This window comes from Cherax quadricarinatus, unplaced genomic scaffold (assembly GCF_038502225.1).
Source record: "Cherax quadricarinatus isolate ZL_2023a unplaced genomic scaffold, ASM3850222v1 Contig2142, whole genome shotgun sequence".
NCBI lineage: Eukaryota > Metazoa > Arthropoda > Malacostraca > Decapoda > Parastacidae > Cherax > Cherax quadricarinatus.
Window position 1 is genome coordinate 18,282 of NW_027197168.1, and position 24,860 is coordinate 43,141.

Below are 24,860 nucleotides of genomic sequence, written 5' to 3' on the forward strand. Positions count from 1 at the left end.
CAGTTTATCATTAAGACCTTGTACAATAATATATTTGGGAACAGGAGTTTAGGTAAATGGGGATGGTACATATAAGCAGTGAGACAGGGAATACAATCAACTGACGAAACAGAATATAACTTACAATATAGTTCAGAGGATAGTTCACCACAGGAACTCAGCCACAGGTCCCAAGACCTACACAGCCGAGTACTGCTCCAAGCCAATACTCTGCCCAATGTCTCCAACAGAGTCTCCTCCCGAGACTCTCCAGCTCAGCTCTGCACACAGACCAGAGCTCTGCTCGACTCCCTGATCATGCTGTTCCTTGGGCTTATATGATCTCGAGAGCACCCCCACAATGGGGTGTGCACTACGTGTTTTGACCTGACGCCGAGATCTGACACCATCAAGAACAAAAGACCTCAGACTTAAGCCAAAAGGCATGTCTGACAGCTATTTGCCAAGGCAAGGTGTGACCATATAATTGGTTAAATTAGGTCTCCCTTCAGAGACACATGCATAGTGGACTACATCACAACAATTGGAAGTTGAAGAACCAGATGAGTCAAAGGAATGTTAGGAAGTATTTCTTCAGTCATATAGTAGTCAAGAAGTGGAATAGCCTAGCAAGTGAGGTAGTGGAGGCAGGAACCATACATAGCTTTAAGATAATGTATGATAAAGCTAATGAAGTAGGGAGAGAGAGGACCTAGTAGCATTCAGTGAAGAGGCAGGGGCAGGAGCTGAATCTCGACCCCTGCAACCACAATTAGGTGAGTACAATTAGGTGAGTACACACACACAGAGGCGGGGCCAGGAGGGGAGTCTCGATCCCTGCAACCACAAATAGGTGAGTACACACACACGTGGTAATGCTTTATTAACAGGGGGCAAAGTCAGGGTATTTTTCCAGAATGGTCTATAATATACCAGTTTGGATAAAACACTTTGACATACCTTGAACATTTCTGAGTAAGTTGTCTTGGGCAAACCCCAACCCTCATTTAAGGTCTTGTACTAGTCGAGATTTATTATTATTATTATTATTATTATTATTATTATTATTATTATTATTATTATTATCGAAATTAAGTGCTAAACCCACAAGGATCATACACCATGAGTATGGGGTCCATAATAAAGACATTAAACTAAAAAAAAGGAAATAATACACAACATCGACCTTGCGAGGTGGTTAAGGCAACTGTTGAGGTGTTGTGGACTCAACACCGTGAGTCAGTCTCAACTCTTTCATCAATAATTTGTTTCCTTTAAGGAACCTGAAAACTAGTGATGATGAACTTATCTGTAATACAAATTTAAAAGCAGTATGAACTTGAAAAAAAAGATTTAAGTTTACAATTTTTAGTATTATTTTTATAATTAAGGGGGAAGCGCTAAACCCGTAGGATTACATAGCGTCTATGGGGGGGGATGGAAGGTATTCAGGCTTAATTCAGGGAACTGAACACAGATCCAGTTCCTCAGATCAAGAGCCCCTCACCAGCATCAAGGAACCTTCCTTGAGAAGTTACAATTTTTAAACTGGCTTACTGAAACAATATTTATGTCGTGTGGTTGTCATAGCAACCTACAATAAGAAATTCAGGCATCATCACCATCATCATCATCATCATCATCATCATCATCTTCATCATCATCATCATCATCATAATAATAATAATAATAATAATAATAATAATAATAATAATAATAATAATAATAATAATAATAAATCTTAAACAGTGGAAAATGATAAAACACTTTTCACAAAAGTGTTTGAAAATACTTTAATTGTTACTGCTAACATATCCATGTATAGTAATATAATAAAGTGAAAAGTTAAACTAATTAGGGTAATACAACACCTGGGAAATAGGAGGCAATCAGGTTTGATCCGAGGAGGGGGAGAGAAGATCCTATTCCTCGAATTTCATATATAATAATTTCATATATCAAATAAGTAGTCTAGAATCATAATATAATTCAAATGATCATAACACTCGAGGTGCTGGTGATCACCAACGTTACCGTCACTCGAGGTGCTGGTGATCACCAACGTTACCGTCACTCGAGGTGCTGGTGATCACCAACGTTACCGTCACTCGAGGTGCTGGTGATCACCAACGTTCATGTCAATATAATTTGACAATATGACTCAACGATACTTACCACAAAAATATACTGGAAAATTTGTTACAAAATGCATTAATATTGACAAAAAAAAAATCAGTGATAAGGGAATATGCTGAAGGGCGGCCAGATGGAACGTCTCCTGCAGCTTCTGTACGGCCAGCAGGAGATGCTATTTGTATATGATGCTTTGTGGGTAGAATTTATTACTGTATGGTTGGTGAGATGAGCTGCCAAGACAAAAATAAAAATGAGAAGTATAAATGAGTGGCGATGGCAGTTCCGTCGCCAGGAGAAATATCTCCTGACGTGGGTGTTGTGTGATGGTGGGCGTACTGGTGATGGATATGTCAGTAATTCAGTGAGAAAACTGGGTCAAATGACCAGACTCCACTGGGTGTATCATATCACTAAGACCAGCGTCAATGAAAATCTTTATATTTCTCCCGGACAGTGGCGGCTCGTTGCTAAAATTAGTGGAGATGCTGCTTCAGAAAATTTTTAGCCATTGTTTTAATACTGTGTAAAACGAAACAAGCAGCAAACACAGGAAGCAAAAAATGCATTCTTTACTTCACAGCGGCAAAGCCAACTTTTCCGTTGGTACCATTCAGAATTAAAGCTACGAATATACTTCCTGTTGTTGCTTATTCCTGGCTGAGATTGTTGAATATCAGGTGTTGAACGGCCTCTTTTCTTAACTAACTTTCTCATGGAGAGATAACTGTGAAAACCTACGCTGTTGAAGTTCACTTACAATCACAGAACTTATTTCTTGGGGATACAAGGAGGCCACGATTAAATTATTTAAATTTTCTGTAAAATAAAAGAACCGAAAAAAATATAAATTAAATAAAATAGCTGGAAGCATGATAATCATCTAATTCTACACTTTATCATATTCAAGAATATGGTACATGGTTTTTAAGCACAACACACGTCGCTGAGTCAAAAAGAAACACTACCTTACACTTACACAACATGGTCGGCACTGCGTCAGCGACAGTGCTCTCTCTACCTAGCGTGCAGTGTCTTGTCTCGGACAAGTGCGCATGCACACAGCCAAACACCGAGTCGCTGGAACTGTGAAGCGCACAGTTCAATACAAGGATTTTTGTATTTTTTTCATGTACTAGGGGATGGCTACTGACATTAAGCTTAAAGATTATATAATGTACAAGTATAAATAAAGAATTAAAGAAAAAAAAAGACTCATTATACTGAATGTTATCGATAATATCGAGTGAAAATACGGGGTGTTGCAGTTCCACAGTGCCTATACACGAGCCGCCACTCTCCTGACAAATAAAGCAGCAACAAACTCCTACATCTACTGCTGACGTATCAGTGCTTGTTTTTCCGAGACATTTAAAAAATGGTTAGAGGGTTTTCTAGTATACAGAAATGCAAAATAGCTTGTTACTATATATGTAGAGAACGTTCAAGAGGTTACGGACGGGGTCCATTAAAGCCATCGATAGGATGCCCAGTTGTATTCTCCCGAGTGATGGTATATGGGGAATTACTAGTTACTTGAATAGTGGGGTTTGTACTGTAAATGGAAGAGGCAAATGCAGATTGGTTCATATCCACTGTATCCCTTCCCAAAGCATCCTGGTAAGACGGCAAGACGTGTGTTGATGTTGTTTCAGGATAAGTGGGAGGGAAGCTGGCTGGGTTTAAAATAACTGGAGTAGTGCTGATGGTAGAGGGAGAAACACCAATCGCTTCCCTGGGTGGCTGAGCATTTGGAGGAAAGGACTCAGGCCGCCTTATCATGCCTATGGTGGAGAAGTACAGGTCAAGACAATAGACGAAGGTGAGGAAGAGGCAGAACACTCCACTCGCCACCAAGAGCGAGATGTGGGTGGCCATCAGCAGGATAGAGGACACGAGGAGACCAATGCAGTAGTACACGTAGAGTACCGACTCCTGTGTGGATCAGAGAGGACATTATACACTCCTTCACCATCAAATGCTTCTGGCATCCAAATAGTAATACCAAATGAAAGGAAAATTCACCACCGAGGTGCCACAAGGACATGCAATACGTATATATATATAGGGCAAGCGAAAATTTAAGTATGCAATAATTTCGAAAAGTCATTCTGAATCTAAAAAATATATTTCATTGTGTTTGTTTATTATTAGATTACTGTAAACTTATATAAAATATATTTAGTTGGATAAGGCTAAATTAAATAGCGCTTGTTATAATACGGTTAGGTCAGTTTCCTAAGGTTCTCTTGGTACAAAATCATTAATTTTTATATTAACATAAATGAAAAAAAATATATCTCTAAATGTATAACAGGAAATTTTTATAAAGGACTTAATTTTAAATGAGTTCTTGCTAATTAACCAGTTTTACATATTCGGCACGATATATATAACAGTTAATTAAATATATTTGCGAATGATGTAGGACCTGCTCAAAATAAGTAATAAAATTTCCTATGAATCTATAAAAATTCTTGGAAAAATTTAGCAAATGAATGACAATGAAATTTTATTTGGTGTATAATGGAAATATGAGAAAGTAATAACTATGAATAATATGTATTGTGTGATACAGAGAGAGAGAGAGAGAGAGAGAGAGAGAGAGAGAGAGAGAGAGAGAGAGAGAGAGAGAGAGAGAGAGAGAGAGAGAGAGAGAGAGAGAGAGAGAGAGAGAGAGAAGAATTTTGTTGCAGCCAGGTTGAAAATTTCAGAAAATTGAAGGATATCCGTAATCCTGTGGTATAAGTGGATACAAGCCTGGAGCTACAGGAGGAAGGTTCAGAAGTTCTACCTCAGGGACTTCTGTCCAAAGATCAAGACTGCCCTCTTGGGCTGTGTTGTAAAGTTGCAGCTAAGATAATCCATCACAGGGAAGCACTTCATGAGCTCCTCAAATCATTAGATAACCTTCAAGCTATTGTAGAAGGCCAGTGCAAGCCTACATCAAGTGACGTAAGCTGCTCAGCTGATGGTGACACTATTGACAAAGACTGGAAGTCCCACACTGAGCTTAACTCAGGGGTAAATAACTGGTGGACTTCTGTTATCGCTAAGGTCCCACAGACTGACAGAGTTCAAAACACTACCTTTGGGAATTCTAACACGATTCCTCTGACCACCACAGAGGGAACAAATCCTCTTCCCAGCAACGAAGGAAGCCTTGGATCTGTTAATTCTCCTACACCTGACATCTCTGCTTCAGCCACTGCCAGTCCACTTGACAGTGCACATACCATCTCTGATCCTACACCTGTCAGCACACGTGCCGACACTATTCCAGAATCTGGCAGCAGTTCTTCATCAGCAAGTTCTGAGTCAGGAGTTTCTCCACTAGAGATTGGTGCAGTTAATAATCAGGGAACTATCACTTCACCTGATCACCTACTGCGCCAAAGTACGAACAGCAGGGACACATCTGTCAGAACTGGTAGAGGACGGGGCAGATGACGTGGAAGAGGACGTGGAGGAGGAAGACATCTACAGCCGTCTCGCCCTCCACTAACACAGTTCCAGCGGCAGAACCTGAGGACAAATCAGCAAAACACAGGTGGTGCAACAAATCATAGTCCACCCTCCCGGGAACCTAGGCTGTGCTCTCACTGTCACCGGAAGGGGCACACCGCCAACAACTGCCTGCGAGATACCAGGTTCAATTACTGCTACAAGAAAGGACATCAGGAGGACCAGTGTCGGAAGAAAAAGGAATTTGACAGACAGGACCACCTGTTTAGAGACCTGTTCTCGGAACAAACCAGCAGGATCTCTGAATTGGTGAACACACTCACACGTCACCCACTCAGCTACTCCTATCTCAGCCCAGCAGGTGGTATTGTGCCTTATACAAGACCACAGACCTACACCCCTGCAGCTGCCTCAGTACCCTACCTTTCTCAAGGGCAGGCACCTTACACACCCACCACCTCAAGCTGACCACATCATGAGGAGCCAGTCTATCAGCATCCTGTCGGCCAACATTAGAGGTTTCATTACTAATGTTGGAGAGCTCACACATAGTTTTGTGAATACTCAACATCCCGACGACATGATAGCTGTTGTTGAAACATTTTTGGACGACAGGACTCCAGAAAATTTTGCAAGAATTGCTGGCTACACCTCATGGATGAGAAGAGACAGGCAAGGGCAAGGAGGAGGTGTTATGTGTGCTTCTCTAAAAGTGTTCATGCCCAGCACATTGATGTTGCCACCCCTACACATCTTGAAATGATGTTCTTCAAGCTCTGCATAAACACTTGTATCTCTGTACTAGCATGTGCAATGTACAGACCTCAGTGGCAACATGCAGACCCCATCAACTTCCTAATGGAAAACATGGACTCCCTTCTGCTACAACACAACTGTCAACATATCATAATTGTTGGCGACCTCAACCAACACCTTATACAGAGGGACTTTGATGACCTTCTTGCAGTGTTTGACATGAGAAACTTTGTTAATTTCCCTACTCACATCTCTGGCTCCTCCCTTGACCCAGTAGTGAGTGATCTGGCAGAAGGCATAGTCACTTGTCAACCCCTCGGCTATGTTGGATCGTCTGACCACAAGGCTGTTTTTACGACACTTAAGATCCCAACAGAATGAGGTGAGGAGTCCACACTCACAACCTGGCTATGGGAAAGAGGTAATTGGCCAGCCCTTTGCTCTGAGCTTGCCACCACCGATTGTAATGCTCTTCTCCAAGGGGATGTTGACAACCAAGTGAAAGCCTTCACTGGACACTTCCTTAATCTACAACAAGAACACATTCCTCACCGGCAATATGTGACAAAGCCTACAGATCAGCCTTGGTTTGGCTTTCGTTGTAGAGAGGCTGCTACTGCTAAGTACAAAGCATGGCGAAGGTATAAGAGATCCTACCACATATAACAGGACTTGCACAGGCAAGCCTGTAGGCATATGGGTGACATTCAAAAGTGGGTCATTGCTAAATGGGAGGTGGACACTAAAAGAAAGCTAGCATCAGGTAGGGTAGGCTCCAAAACCTGGTGGTCCCTGGTCAAGGACAGACAAGGTTATCTGCCTGATGAACTCATTATACCTCTAAGTCGACTGGATGGGACCACCTCTACTAGTAGTCAAGAGAAGGTGGACCTCTTTGCTGAACACTTTGCTACCAAAATGCAAGTTCCTGATCCAGCAAGGGACCCTCCTTGGCTAGCTGCAAGAACTGTGTCAAAACTGTCAGTGGTGACAATAAGGCAGGAGGAGGTGCATTTCCTTCTTAAATTGCTTGACCAAGAAAAGGCTGTGGGCCCAGACAAGTTGAGCCCAAGATTGCTGAGAAGATGTGCAGACCAGCTAGCAGCACCTCAAACTTGCATCTTTCAGCATTGCCTAGTACAGTGTAAATGGCCCTATCTGTGGAAAGAGGCAAATGTAATCTCTGTTCACAAAAAGAAGAGCAGAGCAGAAATCAGCAACTAGAGACCAGTGTCACTCCTGTCAATCACTGGTAAGATCCTTGAGACAATAATCTCAAGACAAATGACACAGTTTTTTGACTACCACTCACTACTTTGTGATCGTCAATATGGCTTCAGGAAAGGTTACTCTGCTGCTGATCTGTTGTTAAACCTCTCCACTAAGTGGCACCAGTCACTGGATGAATCCAAAGTCAGCTGTGTGGTAGCACTAGATATTGCTGGCGCTTTCAACCGGGTGTGGCACCAGGACCTCTTAGCAAAACTTCAAGCACTGGGAATTGCAGACTCTACGCTATGTCTCCTCAGTGATTACCTTCATGGTAGATCTCTAAATGTAGTTCTCAATGGAATGGAATCAGCAAGACATCCTATTGGGGCAAGTGTTCCACAAGGAAGCATGCTGGGACCATTGTTATGGAATGTCTACTTCAACGACCTTCTTCATCTCATCCCAGAATCACATGCATATGCAGACGACTGTACACTGACATTCACTTATCCAAGAGAAGAAATGCCAGCTGCTCTAAGCTACATCAATCACCAGCTAAGAGCTATATCAGCTTGGGGAAATAGATGGCAAGTAACATTTGCACCTGAGAAAACGCAAATGATGATCGTCTCTAGACTCCATGATGGTAATGCTGGTTCAATAGTAAGGATGAATGGGAGGGTGTTGGCATCTGGAGAAGTTGATATCCTTGGGGTGAAATTTGACTCCAAACTATCCATGAAGAACCATGTTGTAAATCTTGCAAACAAGGCAACCATGAAGCTTACAGCACTTCGCCGTATCTCGCATCTGCTTGACAGTAGGGGTTGCAAGATTCTTTAAGAGAGGCACAAGTACGCTCACACTTTGAGTATGCTCCACTTTCTTGGTTTGCCTGCCCCCCCTCTCATCTGCGACTGCTTGACAGAGTAGAGAACAGAGCAAGACGTCTCATCTCTCGCCTGGACCCATCCTGGATAGATCTGTCATTTCAGCAGAGCCTTCAACATAGGAGGGATGTGGGTGGTCTTACTGTTATGTACAAGGCCAATATTGTCCAAGTACCACACTTGGATCCACTTCGAGGACAGCGTAAAACAAGCTTTTATGCCACAAGACGGGTAGAAAGCAGCGACTTCACTCTGGCTGTACCCTTCTCCAGAACATCACTCCATCTGAGATCATATATACCCAGGATGACTCGAATATGGAACACATTCGTACAGCATAATGATGTCAACGAGATAAAGTCAGTTGATCACATGAAAATGTTGGCCAACAGATGGCTCCAACTTCATCCTGTTCCCTACTTGTATTTCTCATAACAATAAAAATGCTTTCAAATGAGCTGATGTAAGTAACAGCTCTTAGCTTGCCAATAAAGTTAGGAATCCTTAACCTGTAAATAGCTTTTCAATAAAGCTAGGGATCCTTAACCTTGTCAAACCCTGTGTAAAAAAAAAAGAGAGAGAATGAGAGAGAGAGAGAGAGAGAGAGAGAGAGAGAGAGAGAGAGAGAGAGAGAGAGAGAGAGAGAGAGAGAGAGAGAGAGAGAGAGAGAGAGAGAGAGAAAGAGAGAGAGAGAGAGAGAGAGAACAAGAGAGAGAGAGAGAGAGAGAGAGAGAGAGAGAGAGAGAGAGAGAGAGAGAGAGAGAGACAGAGAAGCTATCACTGCCAAAAGACTCACTTGAAAATTGAAGGAGAAACAAGCTACATACACCAGAACCACCACCATGACACCAGAACCATAACCACCACACCAGAACCACCACCATGACACCAGAACCATAACCACCACACCAGAACCACCATCATGACACCAGAACCATAACCACCACACCAGAACCACCACCATGACACCAGAACCATAACCACCACACCAGAACCACCACCATGACACCAGAACCATAACCACTACACCAGAACTACCACCATGACACCAGAACCATAACCACCACACCAGAACCACCACCATGACACCAGAACCATAACCACCACACCAGAACCACCACCATGACACCAGAACCATAACCACCACACCAGAACCACCACCATGACATCAGAACCATAACCACCACACCAGAACCACCACCATGACACCAGAACCATAACCACCACACCAGAACCACCACCATGACACCAGAACCATAACCACCACACCAGAACCACCATCATGACACCAGAACCATAACCACCACACCAGAACCACCACCATGACACCAGAACCATAACCACCACACCAGAACCACCACCACACCAGAACCACCACCACCACACCAGAACCACCACCACAACAGCAGAACCACCAGCACCACACCAGAACCACCACCACCACACCAGAACCACCACCACCACACCAGAACCATCACCACCACACCAGAACCACCATCACCACACCAGAACCACCACCACCACACCAGAACCACCACCACCACACCAGAACCACCACCACCACACCAGAACCACCACCACCAGAACAGAACCACCACCATCACAACAGAACCACCACCACCACACCAGAACCACCACCACCACACCAGAACCACCACCACCACACCAGAACCACCACCACCACCACACCAGAACCACCACCACCACACCAGAACCACCACCACCACACCAAAACCACCACCACCACAACAGAACCATCACCACCACACCAGAACCACCACCACCACACCAGAACCACCACCACCACACCACAACCACCACCACCACACCAGAACCACCACCACAACAACAGAACCACCACCACACCAGAACCACCACCACAACAACAGAACCACCACCACCACAACAGAACCACCACCACACCAGAACCACCACCACAACAACAGAACCACCACCACACCAGAACCACCACCACAACAACAGAACCACCACCACCACAACAGAACCACCACCACACCAGAACCACCACCACAACAACAGAACCACCACCACCACAACAGAACCACCACCACACCAGAACCACCACCACAACAACAGAACCACCACTACCACAACAGAACCACCACCACAACAACAGAACCACCACCACCACAACATCACCACCACCACAACAGAACCACCACCACCACCACAACAGAACCACCACCACCAAAACAGAACCACCACCACCACACCAGAACCACCACCACAACAGAACCACCACCACCACAACAGAACCACCACAATGACACCAGAACCATAACCACCACACCAGAACCACCACCACACCAGAACCGCCACCACCACACCAGAACCATCACCACCACACCACAACCATCACCACCACACCAGAACCACCACCACCACAACAGAACCACCACCACACCAGAACCATCACCACCACACCAGAGCTATCACCATCACACCAGAACAATCACCACCTCACCAGAACCACCACCACAATAGAACCATCACCACACCAGAACCATCACCACCACACCAGAACCACCAGCACAACAGAACCACCACCACACCAGAACCGTCACCACCACACCAGAACAATCACCACCACACCAGAACCACAACCACAACAGAACCACCACCACACGAGAGCCATCACCACCACACCAGAACAATCACCACCACACCAGAACCATCACCACCACACCAGAACAATCACCACCTCACAAGAACCACCACCACACCAGAACCACCACCACACCAGACCCATCACCATCACACCAGAACCACCACCACAACAGAACCACCACAACACCAGAACCATCACCACCACACCAGAACCACCACCACCACACCAGAACCACAGCCACACCAGAATCACAACCACACCAGAACTACCACCGCACTAGAACCACCACCACACCAGAACTACCACCACACCAGAACCACCACCACACTAGAATCACCACCACACCAGAACCACCACCGCACCAGAACCACCACCACACTAGAACCACCACCACATCAGAACCACCACCACCACACTAGAACCACCACCACACCAGAACCACCACCACCACACGAGAACCACCACCGCACTAGCCCCACCACACCAGAACCACCACCACACCAGAACCACCACCACACTAGAACCACCATCACACCAGAACCACCACCAAACTAGAACCACAACCACATCTGAACCACCACCACACTAGTACCACCACCACACCAGAACCACCACCACCACACTAGAACCACCACTACACTAGAACTACCACCACACCAGAACCACCATCACACCAGAACCACCACCACACCAGAACCACCACCACACTAGAACCAATACCACACCAGAACCACCACCATACTAGAACTACCACCACACCAGAACCACCACCACACTAAACTCACCACACTAGAGCCACGACCACACCAGAGCCACCATCACACTAGAACCACGACCACACTATAACTACCGCGAAACTACCACCACCACATCTGAACCACCACCACACTAGTACCACCCCCACACCAGAAGCACCACCATACTAGAACTACAGCCACACTAGAACCACCACCACACTAGAACCAGCACCACACAAGAATCACTTCCACACCAGAACCACAATCACACCAGAACCACCACCAAACAAGAACCACCACTACATCAGAACCACCACCACCACACCAGAACCACCACCACACCAGAACCACCACCACACCAGAACCACCACAGCCACACCAGAACCACCACCACACCAGAACCACCACCACACTAGAACCACAACCACACTACAACCACCACCACACCAGAATCACCACCATACCAGAACCATAACCACACCAGAACTACCACCGCACAAGAACCACCACCACACTAGAGCCACAACCACACCAGAACCACCACCACGCTAGAACCACCACCACAATAGAAACACCAACAAACCAGAACAACCATCAAACCAGAACCACCATCACACCAGAATCACCACCACACTAGAACTACCAACACACCAGAACCACCACCACACTAAACCCACCACACTAGAACCACCACCACACCAGAACCACCACCACACTAAAACCATGACCACACTAGAACCACCGCCAAACTAGAACCACCACCGCATCTGAACCACCACCACACTAGTACCACCCCCACACCAGAAGCACCACCACACTAGAACTGCAACCACACCAGAACCACCACCACACTAGAACCACCACCACACCAGAATCATCACCACACCAGAACCACAATCACACCAGAACCACCACCAAACTAGAACCACCACCACATCAAAACCACCACCACCACACCAGAACCACAACCACACCAGAACCTCCACCACCACACCAGAACCACCACCACACCAAAACCACCACCACACCAGAACCACCACCACATTAGAACTACAACCACACCATAACCACCACCACACTAGAACCACCACCACATTAGAACTACAACCACACCAGATCCACCACCACACCAGTATCACCACCATACCAGAAACGTAATCACACCAGAATCAGCACCAAACTAGAACCACCACCACATCAGAACCATCACCACCACACCAGAACCTCCACCACCACACCAGAACCACAGCCACACCAGAACCACAACCACAACAGAACCACCACCACACTAGAACCACCATCACACTAGAATCACCACACCAGAACCACCACCACACCAGAACCACCACCACACTAGAACTACCACCACACCAGAACCACCACACCACACTAGAACTACTACCACACCAGAACCACCACCACACTAGAACCACTACACCAGAACCACCACCACACCAGAACCACCACCACACTAGAACCACCATCACACCAGAACCACCACCAAACTAGAACCACAACCACATCTGAACCACCACCACACTAGAACCACTACCACACCAGAACCACCACCACATTAGAACCACCACTACACTAGAACTACCACCACACCAGAACCACCACCACACCATAACCACCACCACACCAGAACCACCACCACACTAGAACCACTATCAAACCAGAACCACCACCACACTAGAACTACCACCACACCATAATCACCACCACACTAAACTCACCACACTAGAACCACCACCACACCAGAACCACCATCACACTAGAACCACCACCACACTAGAACCACCGCGAAACTAGAACCACCACCACATCTGAACCACCACCACACTAGTACCACCCCCACACCAGAAGCACCACCACACTAGAACTACAACCCCACCAGAACCACCACCATACTAGAACCACCACCACACGAGAATCACCACCACACCAGAACCACAATCACACCAGAACCACCACCAAACTAGAACCACCGCTACATCAGAACCACCATCACCACACCAGAACCACCACCACACCAGAACCACCACAACCACACCAGAGCCACCAACACACCAGAACCACCACCACACTAGAACCACAACCACACCATACCCACCACCACACTAGAACCACCGCTACACCAGAATCACCACCATACCAGAACCATAACCACACCAGAATCTCTACCAAACTAGAACCACCACTACACCAGAACCACCACCACACAAGAACCACCACCACACCAGAACCGCCACCACACTAGAACTGCAACCACACCAAAACCACCACCACACCAGAAGCACCACCACACTAGAACTGCAACCACACCAGAACCACCACCACACTAGAACCACCACCACACCAGAATCATCACCACACCAGAACCACAATCACACCAGAACCACAATCACACCAGAACCACCACCAAACTAGAACCACCACCACATCAAAACCACCACCACCACACCAGAACCACAACCACACCAGAACCTCCACCACCACACCAGAACCACCACCACACCAGAACCACCACCACATTAGAACTACAACCACACCATAACCACCACCACACTAGAACCACCACCACATTAGAACTACAACCACACCAGAACCACCACCACACCAGTATCACCACCGTACCAGAAACGTAGTCACACCAGAATCAGCACCAAACTAGAACCACCACCACATCAGAACCATCACCACCACACCAGAACCTCCACCACCACACCAGAACCACAGCCACACCAGAACCACAACCACAACAGAACCACCACCACACTAGAACCACCACCACACTAGAATCACCACGCCAGAACCACCACCACACCAGAACCACCACCACACTAGAACCACCACCACACCAGAACCACCACCACCACACTAGAACTACTACCACACCAGAACCACCACTACACTAGAACCACTACACCAGAACCACCACCACACCAGAACCACCACCACACTAGAACCACCATCACACCAGAACCACCACCAAACTAGAACCACAACCACATCTGAACCACCACACTAGAACCACTACCACACCAGAACCACCACCACATTAGAACCACCACTACACTAGAACTACCACCACACCAGAACCACCACCACACCATAACCACCACCACACCAGAACCACCACCACACTAGAACCACTATCAAACCAGAACCACCACCACACTAGAACTACCACCACACCAGAATCACCACCACACTAAACCCACCACACTAGAACCACCACCACACCAGAACCACCATCACACTAGAACCACCACCGCACTAGAACCACCGCGAAACTAGAACCACCACCACATCTGAACCACCACCACACTAGTACCACCCCCACACCAGAAGCACCACCACACTAGAACTACAACCCCACCAGAACCACCACCACACTAGAACCACCACCACACGAGAATCACCACCACACCAGAACCACAATCACACCAGAACCACCACCAAACTAGAACCACCGCTACATCAGAACCACCACCACCACACCAGAACCACCACCACACCAGAACCACCTCAACCACACCAGAGCCACCACCACACCAGAACCACCACCACACTAGAACCACAATCACACCATACCCACCACCACACTAGAACCACCGCTACACCAGAATCACCACCATACCAGAACCATAACCACACCAGAATCTCTACCAAACTAGAACCACCACTACACCAAAACCACAACCACACAAGAACCACCACCACACCAGAACCGCCACCACACTAGAGCCACCACCACACTAGAACCACCACCACACTATAACCACCACCAATCCAAAACCACCCTCACACCAGAACCACCAGCACACCAGAACCATCACCACACCAGAACCACCACTATACCAGAACCACAACCACACCAGAACCACCACCATACCAGAACCATGACCACACCAGAACCACCACCACACCAGAACCACCACCACACCAGAACCACCACCACACCAGAACCACCACCACACCAGAACCACCACCACACTAAAACCACTACCACACCAGAACCACCACCACACCAGAACCACCACCACACCAGAACTACCACCACACTAGAACTACCACCACACCAGAACCACCACCACACTAGAACCACCACCACACCAGAACCACCACCACACTAGAACCACGACCACACTAGAACCACCGCCAAACTAGAACCACCACCACACTAGTACCACCCCCACACCAGAAGGACCACCACACTAGAACTACAACCACACCAGAACCACCACCACACTAGAACCACCATCACACCAGAATCACCACCACACCGGAACCACAATCACACCAGAACCACCACCAGACTAGAACCACCACCACATCAGAACCACCACCACAACACCAGAACCACCACCACACCAGAACCTTCACCACCACACCAGAACCACCACCACACCAGAACCACCACCTTACCACCACCACACCAGAACCACCACTAGCACACCAGAACCATCACCACACCAGAACCACCACTACACCAGAACCACAATCACACCAGAACCACCACCACCACACCAGAACCACCATCACACTAGAACCATGACCACACTAGAACCACCACCACACCAGAACCACCACCACACCAGAACCATCACCACAGCATAATCACCACCACACCAGAACCACCACCACACTAGAACTACCACCACACCAGAACCACCAACACACCAGAACCAACACCATACTATAACCACCACCACACTAGAACCACCACCACACTATAACCACCACCACACTAGAACTACCACCACACAAGAACCACAACCACACCAGAACCACCACCACACTAGAACCACCATCCCACCAGAAACACCACCACACCAGAACCACCACCACACCAGAACCACCACCACACAAGAACCACCATCACACTAGAACCCCCACCACAGCAGAACCACCGCCCCACCAGAACCTCCATCACAATTATAGAGACCTACCAGCGGTGTCTGCATAACCTGGGTGTAACCCATCAGGTAGATGCCCAGGAAGGCGAAAGCGTTGATGAAGCAAGCTAGCATCACGCTACTGGCGAAGAATGCCCACCCATAAAAAAAGCTGAAGAACGTAGAGATGGCGATCACCAGCAGCACCTGGCCAGGTAGTAGTCATTGTCAGCCTCATAATTGGAACTGGGGGATTATTGTGATGTGTTAAATACTGGAAAAGTTTTTATAGGGGTGACAACTAAATCAGTGACGGAAGAGTAATAGGTTAGTTAAGATTCGTCAGGAAACAGAAGAAATGTTTCCTGACGCGGGTCTAAGTCATATGATGATCCGCCGCTGGAGCGTGGGTCACTTGACAGAGGCCTTCCGCTGGCTTACCGGTCCATCCCTTTAAAAATAAGGGTTACATATAGGTGGAAGAGTGATACAATCGCTGGGTATTTTTAAATTATATGTTACAGTGAAGTCTGAAGATGGGGCGCCACGGATAATATTGCTCTGCTACTGATGCAATAAAGAATTATAATTGCAACTAGGTCGTTATAATAATATTAATAAAAATATAATAATAAATAATATAATAAAAACATAATATAATAAAATACTACAACTAATAAATAATACTAAAATTAATATAATAATTATTTTTATTGTTAATATGTATTGTTGTCATTAAAATATTAATCAATAAATCAGAGACAAATACCTATGGTGAAGGTACTCACAATCTCGACAATCTTCAGAGAGACTGAAGGTTGTCTCAGGTTGTTCATGTCAATCATGATGCTGTCGTGTTTGGGCAGGAACGTAGACAATACTATTGATAGTTTGACTCCTGATTCTTTATTTGATCCAAGGTCTTACATATGATCCTATGAGATCACACTTGACCCCCAGAGGTCAGTGGACAGCCAGTGTTAGAGGTAGTGAGGGTGCTTGAGGCTGCTACATTACTCACCAGAGTCTCTGGACACCCACCTGCAAACTGAATTCTTACTTAAATTAAAAGTATAACTCATTTCTTAAGAAGAGAGACTTTGCTTATGCACTAATATAAACTAATCTATATTATACAAGTGTCATACAGGTAGCAGTAGAGTCGATATCCTACCTGGGGAGCAGACGTGACAGCTGTTTAAGACTTGCATGAATGGTACATCACAGGACCTGACGCATCCTGTAACTCTCATCATTTCCCCATTCATTTTTTCAGTTTATTCATTGACAGTAATTCATTACGACTTATCTTGGGTTCAATGACTATATAGTTCTGAGGGGTACAAGAAAGCTACGGTGGTGTGTTAGAAGATAGGAATGTCACAGGTTGTGGCAGCTAGACTTAGAGTCACTGAGACCATATACAGCACAATGTTAACTGCTAAAACTATTGGTACGATATGGCAATTTTGTAAACACAGTAAATACGAGTAAATGTTACACTCTGGAAATTAATTGTAATACAAGCTTATGCAAGTGGATGCTCAAAGAAAATTTCACAAATGGACACAGGTGATTTGTTGGTTTGAAAATCAACAAATTCTTCCATTCTCAGGGTAAACTGGCACCGGGCCTGAGACCAGCACTGGAGTGACCTGGTCTGACCACCACTCCTGTCCTGTACAGTTAGTTTTTTTTTTATTTTTTTTATTGGGACATGATACATAGTTGTACAAAGAAATATAGTGGTTGGGTGTACATGCCAAGAGCCCCTTGTATGCAGAGCATTATGGGCAGGATTAAAATTAACTTAAGATTAACTAAGCAATGAGTTACCATTTGTCAGAGGCACTTGTCGATAGGCATTAGACCTGTTGTTGCTTTTTTTTTTTGTGATCTTGTGCTGTGGCAATACAACGCATGGGTAAAGGGGTATATAGAGTCCAGTAGGCAGGGCTGCCTTGAAAACAGTAGTAGTAGCAGAAGTATTAAAGTAGTAGTAGTAGTAGTAGTGGGTGAGCAGATAGTAGTAGTAATAGTACACAGTAATTTCGGTGTGCGATAACGTCATATAATGGGAGATGGAGAAGTGCGTTTATAAGTAGATTTAAGGATCTTCTTTTCTGATAGTGGTTAGTTTAATATCTTGATTATATACCCCAGAGGGGTATATAATGGGTCCTGACACTGGACTGCAATTTTTGACAGCTAAAGAGAGTTAGTGTTTATATCATGTTTTATCTGGTTACAGTCGTCAAGTGTTATTTATGCAGACATGAAGTGTCACAAAAATATTAGTGTAGCTTTTATATGGTTCTAAATTATTGATATCACCTTATATTTTAGCAAGGTATGCTTGAATTTAAGCAAGTTTAAGTTGTTATGCATTATTTACAATAGACAAAGTCAGGGTATTTTTCCTGATGGTTAGTAATGTTACTGTGGATAAAATACTTCGAAATTTCTTGAACATTTTTGATTGAGTTGTTTCTGAATTCATTAATTTTATCGCATCCCAATACATAATGTTGCAAGGTGTGACACTAGTCCATCTGGCAAAGTTTACATTTAGTTATGTCTCCATCAGGTGGAACCGGTGATGCAACCTTCCAGAGATACTTGTGGGCCAGTCATTCAAGAGCCCTCTTATTATGTTGGATGCACCACAGACATGTGACTCCTCTTGCATGACACGTGGACTGACTGTTGTCTGTCTCCCTCAGTCACAAGTCAATGAAGTTCAGTTCAAGTTTTTTTCATATAAATGTTCTCAAACTACTAACTGACAGCCCAATGATTGTAATCTATTCCCTCCTTGAAGGACTTTGCCAATTCGTCAGTTCTATCATGCAGCTGAAGACCAATGTGAGATGGAATCAACAAGTGTAGACAGATTCCACTGTCTAAAATACTACCATACCTGTGTCTGGCTTCTGATACAAGATGCCACAACTGATACTCAGGAAGTATGGCATGTAGTTCAATTTGAAGGGTAGAACCCTAGTTACTGATGTGTGCTTCAATTTCTGCATTCAAGCCATCACTCTGTATGACAATCGCGGCACTGCTAGCTGCACCAGTGGATTGGTGAACAGAGCCATCAACATACATAATTTGTGGAAGAGTGCTATGTGACTAAGGCATATTTACTGCTTAAGGCATTTTGCTTTGGTTATGATTTAACAAGTTTTATTTTATTGTTTTTGAAGGGAAATGAGGGATAGTTGTTTGAAATGAGGTAATTTCCCATGGAGTGAGGAAGTGTTGTTGCCTTCCTTGACATAAATCATGTATCTGATTCATTCAGATATCAGTTCCAGTTTTTATGGTCCATTTGAAAGAGTTCTCACCAGCACTGAAGAAAGTTTGGAGGGCTTCTGTGCAAGAGTTTGAATTGCCTTCCCTGAGCATTTTGACCCCCAATGAGGCCATTTCTTTCACTGACACGATCTCTGATGCTTGGGGTATTAAGCTCTTTCCGCATGTTTAGAATTTTGGCGGTACGACAGCATCTTAGAATGATCCTCAATGCTTCGTTCTAAAAAATTTCCAGCTCTCCAAGCTTCCAGTACGACATAAGAACAAGTAGTAGTGCAGCATAATCAACCAGTGATCTAATGTAAGCAAAATACACCATTTTCACAATTTTAACATTAGCTCCATACTTGGGATGAAAACCTGCTATAGCTCTAAGTGCTAGCAAGAAATTGTCCTTTGCGAAGGCTGTGAGCGCAGAGAAAACTGTCCGCGTAATGTAATGCATGACTAACATATTGTTGGCATGTAGATGACTGGTTCAGAGAACAGACAAGTTGATAAATTAGACACATGTGCACATGTGTCTAATTTATCAACTTGTTGGTTTTCTGAACCAGTCATCTACATTCCTGTCTGACACAGCAACATCTTGGGATCTTAATACAGGGAATTCTTCACTTGCCTAACCTTTAGGCATGACCCATTTCCACATTTGACAAATGAGATACCACCTACGACTGCTGCACCTCACTTACCAAGAGAATATCTGCCACTTCTTCGCACTTATGCTGTATTCTTTTCAAGATTGATGAACTGATTACATCGACTCAAGGCTAGTACCAAACTTACACACGAAAATCACTCCTTACGAAAGCAAAAGACTCGGCAGGCGATGCAACATCCCCCCAATGAAAAGCAGAGGTGTCATTAGCACGTTAAGAGACAACACAATAAGTGGCAGAGGCCCAAGACTGTTCAACTGCCTCCCAGCATACATAAGGGGGATTACCAATAGACCCCTGGCTGTCTTCAAGCAGGCACTGGACAAGCACCTAAAGTCGGTACCTGACCAGCTGGGCTGTGGTTCGTACGTTGAACTGCGTGCAGCCAGCAGTAACAGCCTGGGTGATCAGGCCCTGATCCACCATGAGGCCTGGTCACAGACCGGGCCGCGGGGGCGTTGACCCCCGGAACTCTCTCCAGGTAAACTCCAGGTAAGGGACTGATTACTTCAAACTTCTCCTGTTCTTCACCATTCTCCTTTGTATAGACTGATGAAGCCACTGTGTGGCGAAACGTTTCCTCATAAAAGATACCCAAGTGTTGCACATGTGTCTAATTTATCATATTGTTGGTAGTCTTACCAATAATTAAACATTTTGTCTGAGACTGTAACTTAATGGTCATTTCAAACATACGTCACTCTGACACTTTCCTCAGCGCTCAGAGCCTTTCCAATTGACAGTTTTCTTATAGATTGTCTAGCAGCAGAAAAGGAGATCCCTAAATCTACATTTCATCAGCTCTATCACTTGAAATGATCGTACGCCAAGATTACTACTATTATCTGCTCATCCACTACTACTACTGCAACTACTACCACTACCGTCAAGAATGCCTCGCCTTTAGTACTCTTTGCATATCCTGTGTCCAGGCACTGTATTGTTTGTGCTGGCTTGACAAAGTTCCTGATGAACGAAACATTGAGTATATATCTTAAACAACCCTTTTTGCTAAATTCTCGGACCCATCTTGAAAGACCTGAGAGCTGAGCTGCAGTTTTAGTTTAATATGTTTATTATGCACCCCATACCCATCCTGTGGGCGGTGCTGCAGTTCCTACGCTATCTTAGAGGCTTGAGGTACTGCTACCAAGGCCTCAAAACTTTTCTACTCTCGAAGTCCAAGTAAGTCTGTCTCATGGAGGACAGTTTTCTCGGATATCGTAGCAACTGAAACATATCTATTTTTCCCTGGAGAGGGTGGGAAGTGTTGATAAACTAGTGGAGGGCCTCAGTCAAATGACTGAAAAGTTTACCGAGTGGGTCATCACATGACCAAGACCTGAGCCAGGATTTTTTTTTTTTCCTCTTCTCCTGACAAAATGCCAGTACTCGTTGTTTACTCCTTCAGTATATAAATGTTTTGACATCAAAAGGCAACACAAAAGGAATGTCACGGTAAACAATTATATTATAACTGTAACCAGAAAACCCATTATACATAAAAGACATGCTATATACACAAACATATAATAATTATAATCTATTTTATTATTAAAATGATGAAATTCGTAGCCTATTATTCAGTAATTTTTTTATGAGCTGCGGCTCACAGGATCTGTATTACAGTTTTAATAATGTATAACTTCATTATACGTTAAAACATTTTTATATACATTTTATATTAATAAGTCGAGTACTCACGAGACGTTAATGTAAGGTGGCAAGCAGAGACAACACTGGAGGGTGAGGACACAACTATAAGCTGGAAGTGAGAGTCGTACTGATGGCGGCAAGTCGGTGGGTGGCATCGATAACGTATAGATAACAGCTGATACATGGCTTTATCTTGCAGGTTTACCTAACCTTAAAACACTGGTTTACTATTATATGACGTGTCGCAGGGAAGAGTAAGATCCCCTTGACGACTAGTTTCAGTTTGTTAGGTACACGGGTGTGAGATCTTTAGGTCAGAACTAACAACAGGAGATGTATCCTAACTTTACTGTCAGCACTAATAGTACCGGTGTCATGTGTAACAGTTATATGTGGGCAACAGCAGTGGCCTACCACAATCAACTGTTCAGATAAACATGTGATTCCTTTTAGAGGGTTGCTGACGTAGTGATAAATAAAGCCCTGCCACATTAGACAATCCCACGACTTTCACAATATGTTGCGAGAGCATTTTATTTTATGATTTTATCGCTTGCCTGGTGTAATTTTAGATTATATTAACATAAAATTATTGTAAATTAGTTATATGGCCAGTGACCTGGTGGCAAAGGTCTCGCTTCACACGGGGAGTGTCCAGGTTCGATTTATTTATTTATTTATTTATTTATTAATTTGAACATGATACAGTGAAGTATAAAGGAATACAGTTATTACAGTGCAACATACCAAAGCCCCTTGTATGCAGAGCATTATGGGCAGGCTTAAAATTAACTTAAGATTAACTAAGCAATGATATATTCAGTAGTAAAAACATTATTGTAAACAGATAAAAATTAGCACAAATGAGTATTAAAAAGACAGGTCATATGGTCATTTAGTGTGTTCCTGTGCATTCAGTAGAATGGAGTATTCTGTTAGGTAATGTAATTAAAAAATAAAGTTTGATTGGGTCACAGGTTAGACATTTATGAGATACAATATTGAGAAACATTTACGAGATACAATTTATGAGATACAATTATTCAGTATTTATTTAGTTGTGGGTGAGTAAGTGATTTTTGAGAAGAGACTTGAATTTATAAACAGACAGTGTTTCTTTTATATTCACAGGTAATGAATTCCAGATTTTAGGGCCTTTTATGTGCATTGAGTTTTTGCATAGCGTGAGATGGACTCGAGCAACATCAAAGAGTGATCTGTGCCTTGTGTTATGGTCATGTGTTCTGTTGAGGTTGGTAAGGAGACGTTTAAGGGGAGGGTTAATATCAGAGTTAAGTGTTCTATGACTGTAGTAGGTGCAGTAATAAGTATGGATGTTTTGTATGGTGAGTAGGTTTAGAGTTTTGAATATTGGTGGAGTGTGCTGCCTGTAGTGGGAATTTGTTATCATTCTGACTACAGCCTTTTGTTGGGTAATTAATGGTCTGAGATGGTTTATTGTTGTTGAGCCCCATGCACAAATTCCATAGGTGAGATAGGGGTAAATAAGTGAGTGATATAGGGCCAGGAGGGCTGACTGTGGAACATAGTACCGTATCTTCGATAGTATGCCTACGGTCTTGGAAATTTTTTTGGAAATTTGTTGTATATGTGTTTGAAATTTGAGTCTATTATCAAGGTGGATTCCTAAGAATTTTCCCTCTGTGAGGTTTGTGACAGGTGATCCGTTTATCATTATGTTAATGGAGCATTTGTAGTTCTGTTCCCAAACTGAATGAAGTAGGTTTTGTCAATGTTTAGAGTAAGTTTGTTAGTACTCATCCAGGTAGATATTTTCTGTAATTCGGTATTCACAGTATTGGCTAGCGTGACTGGACTCGGGTGAGAGTAGACGTATGTAGTGTCATCTGCAAATAGTGTGGGTTTGAGTAGTTGCGACGCATTTGGTAGATCATTTATGTATATGAGAAAGAGAAGAGGGCCTAGGACACTTCCCTGTGGGACACCAACTGTAATTGGCGGCGAGGGTTGAAACATTGGGCGTGTTTCCTTACACCGGTTGTCTATGTTCACCCATCAGTAAAAAATGAGTACCTGGGTATTAGTCGACTGGTGTGGGTCGCTTCCCGGGACAAAACTAACCTAATTTGCCCGAAATTATCTGCATAACAAGCGGTTTTCTATATAGCAGTATGTCACTGATGTCAGCTAGGATTGTATACCTTGCACATGTACTTGTAGAAATAAAGATATTATTATTATTATTGTTATTATGTCTGAGTTTGAATGAGGTTACAACATTTGTTTCATCAATGCATTTGAAGAGGGAACAAAATATATTTCAAGAAGCAATACTGAAGTGCTTGAAGCGGGAGTGAAAAATAGGATCAGATGAACACAGGATTATACCTAATTAGTGTAGGTTTCACTTTCAGTCACAACTTGAGACCACCTAAATACAAGTCACCGATCATTATCAGAATGCACAACTTTCAAATAAATATTTTTTTAATATCCTATGAATTTATAGCCAAAAAAATTTTTGAGGAAAATATTATTTA

At 44.4% G+C, this 24,860-nt stretch overlaps 1 protein-coding gene across 3 annotated transcripts; it reads right to left on the reverse strand.

The window, feature by feature from the left end:
• Positions 1 to 1,746: 1,746 nt before the first annotated feature.
• Positions 1,747 to 22,544, reverse strand: LOC128686376 (uncharacterized). 3 transcript variants are annotated; one of them, XM_053773247.2, is made up of 5 exons: positions 22,387 to 22,533; positions 17,877 to 18,035; positions 17,491 to 17,750; positions 16,757 to 16,909; positions 1,747 to 4,047 (listed from the first exon to the last, which is right to left on the reverse strand). In XM_053773247.2, the coding sequence occupies exons 3-5, from the start codon at positions 17,545 to 17,547 to the stop codon at positions 3,565 to 3,567; spliced, it is 693 nt and encodes a 230-aa protein (XP_053629222.1). In that variant the 5' UTR covers positions 17,548 to 17,750; positions 17,877 to 18,035; positions 22,387 to 22,533; the 3' UTR covers positions 1,747 to 3,564. The 3 variants fall into 3 exon arrangements, with proteins under 3 accessions (XP_053629222.1, XP_053629223.1, XP_053629221.1); XM_053773248.2 differs by having other exon boundaries at positions 17,877 to 18,053; positions 22,387 to 22,494; XM_053773246.2 differs by lacking the exon at positions 17,877 to 18,035 and having other exon boundaries at positions 22,387 to 22,544.
• Positions 22,545 to 24,860: the final 2,316 nt, after the last annotated feature.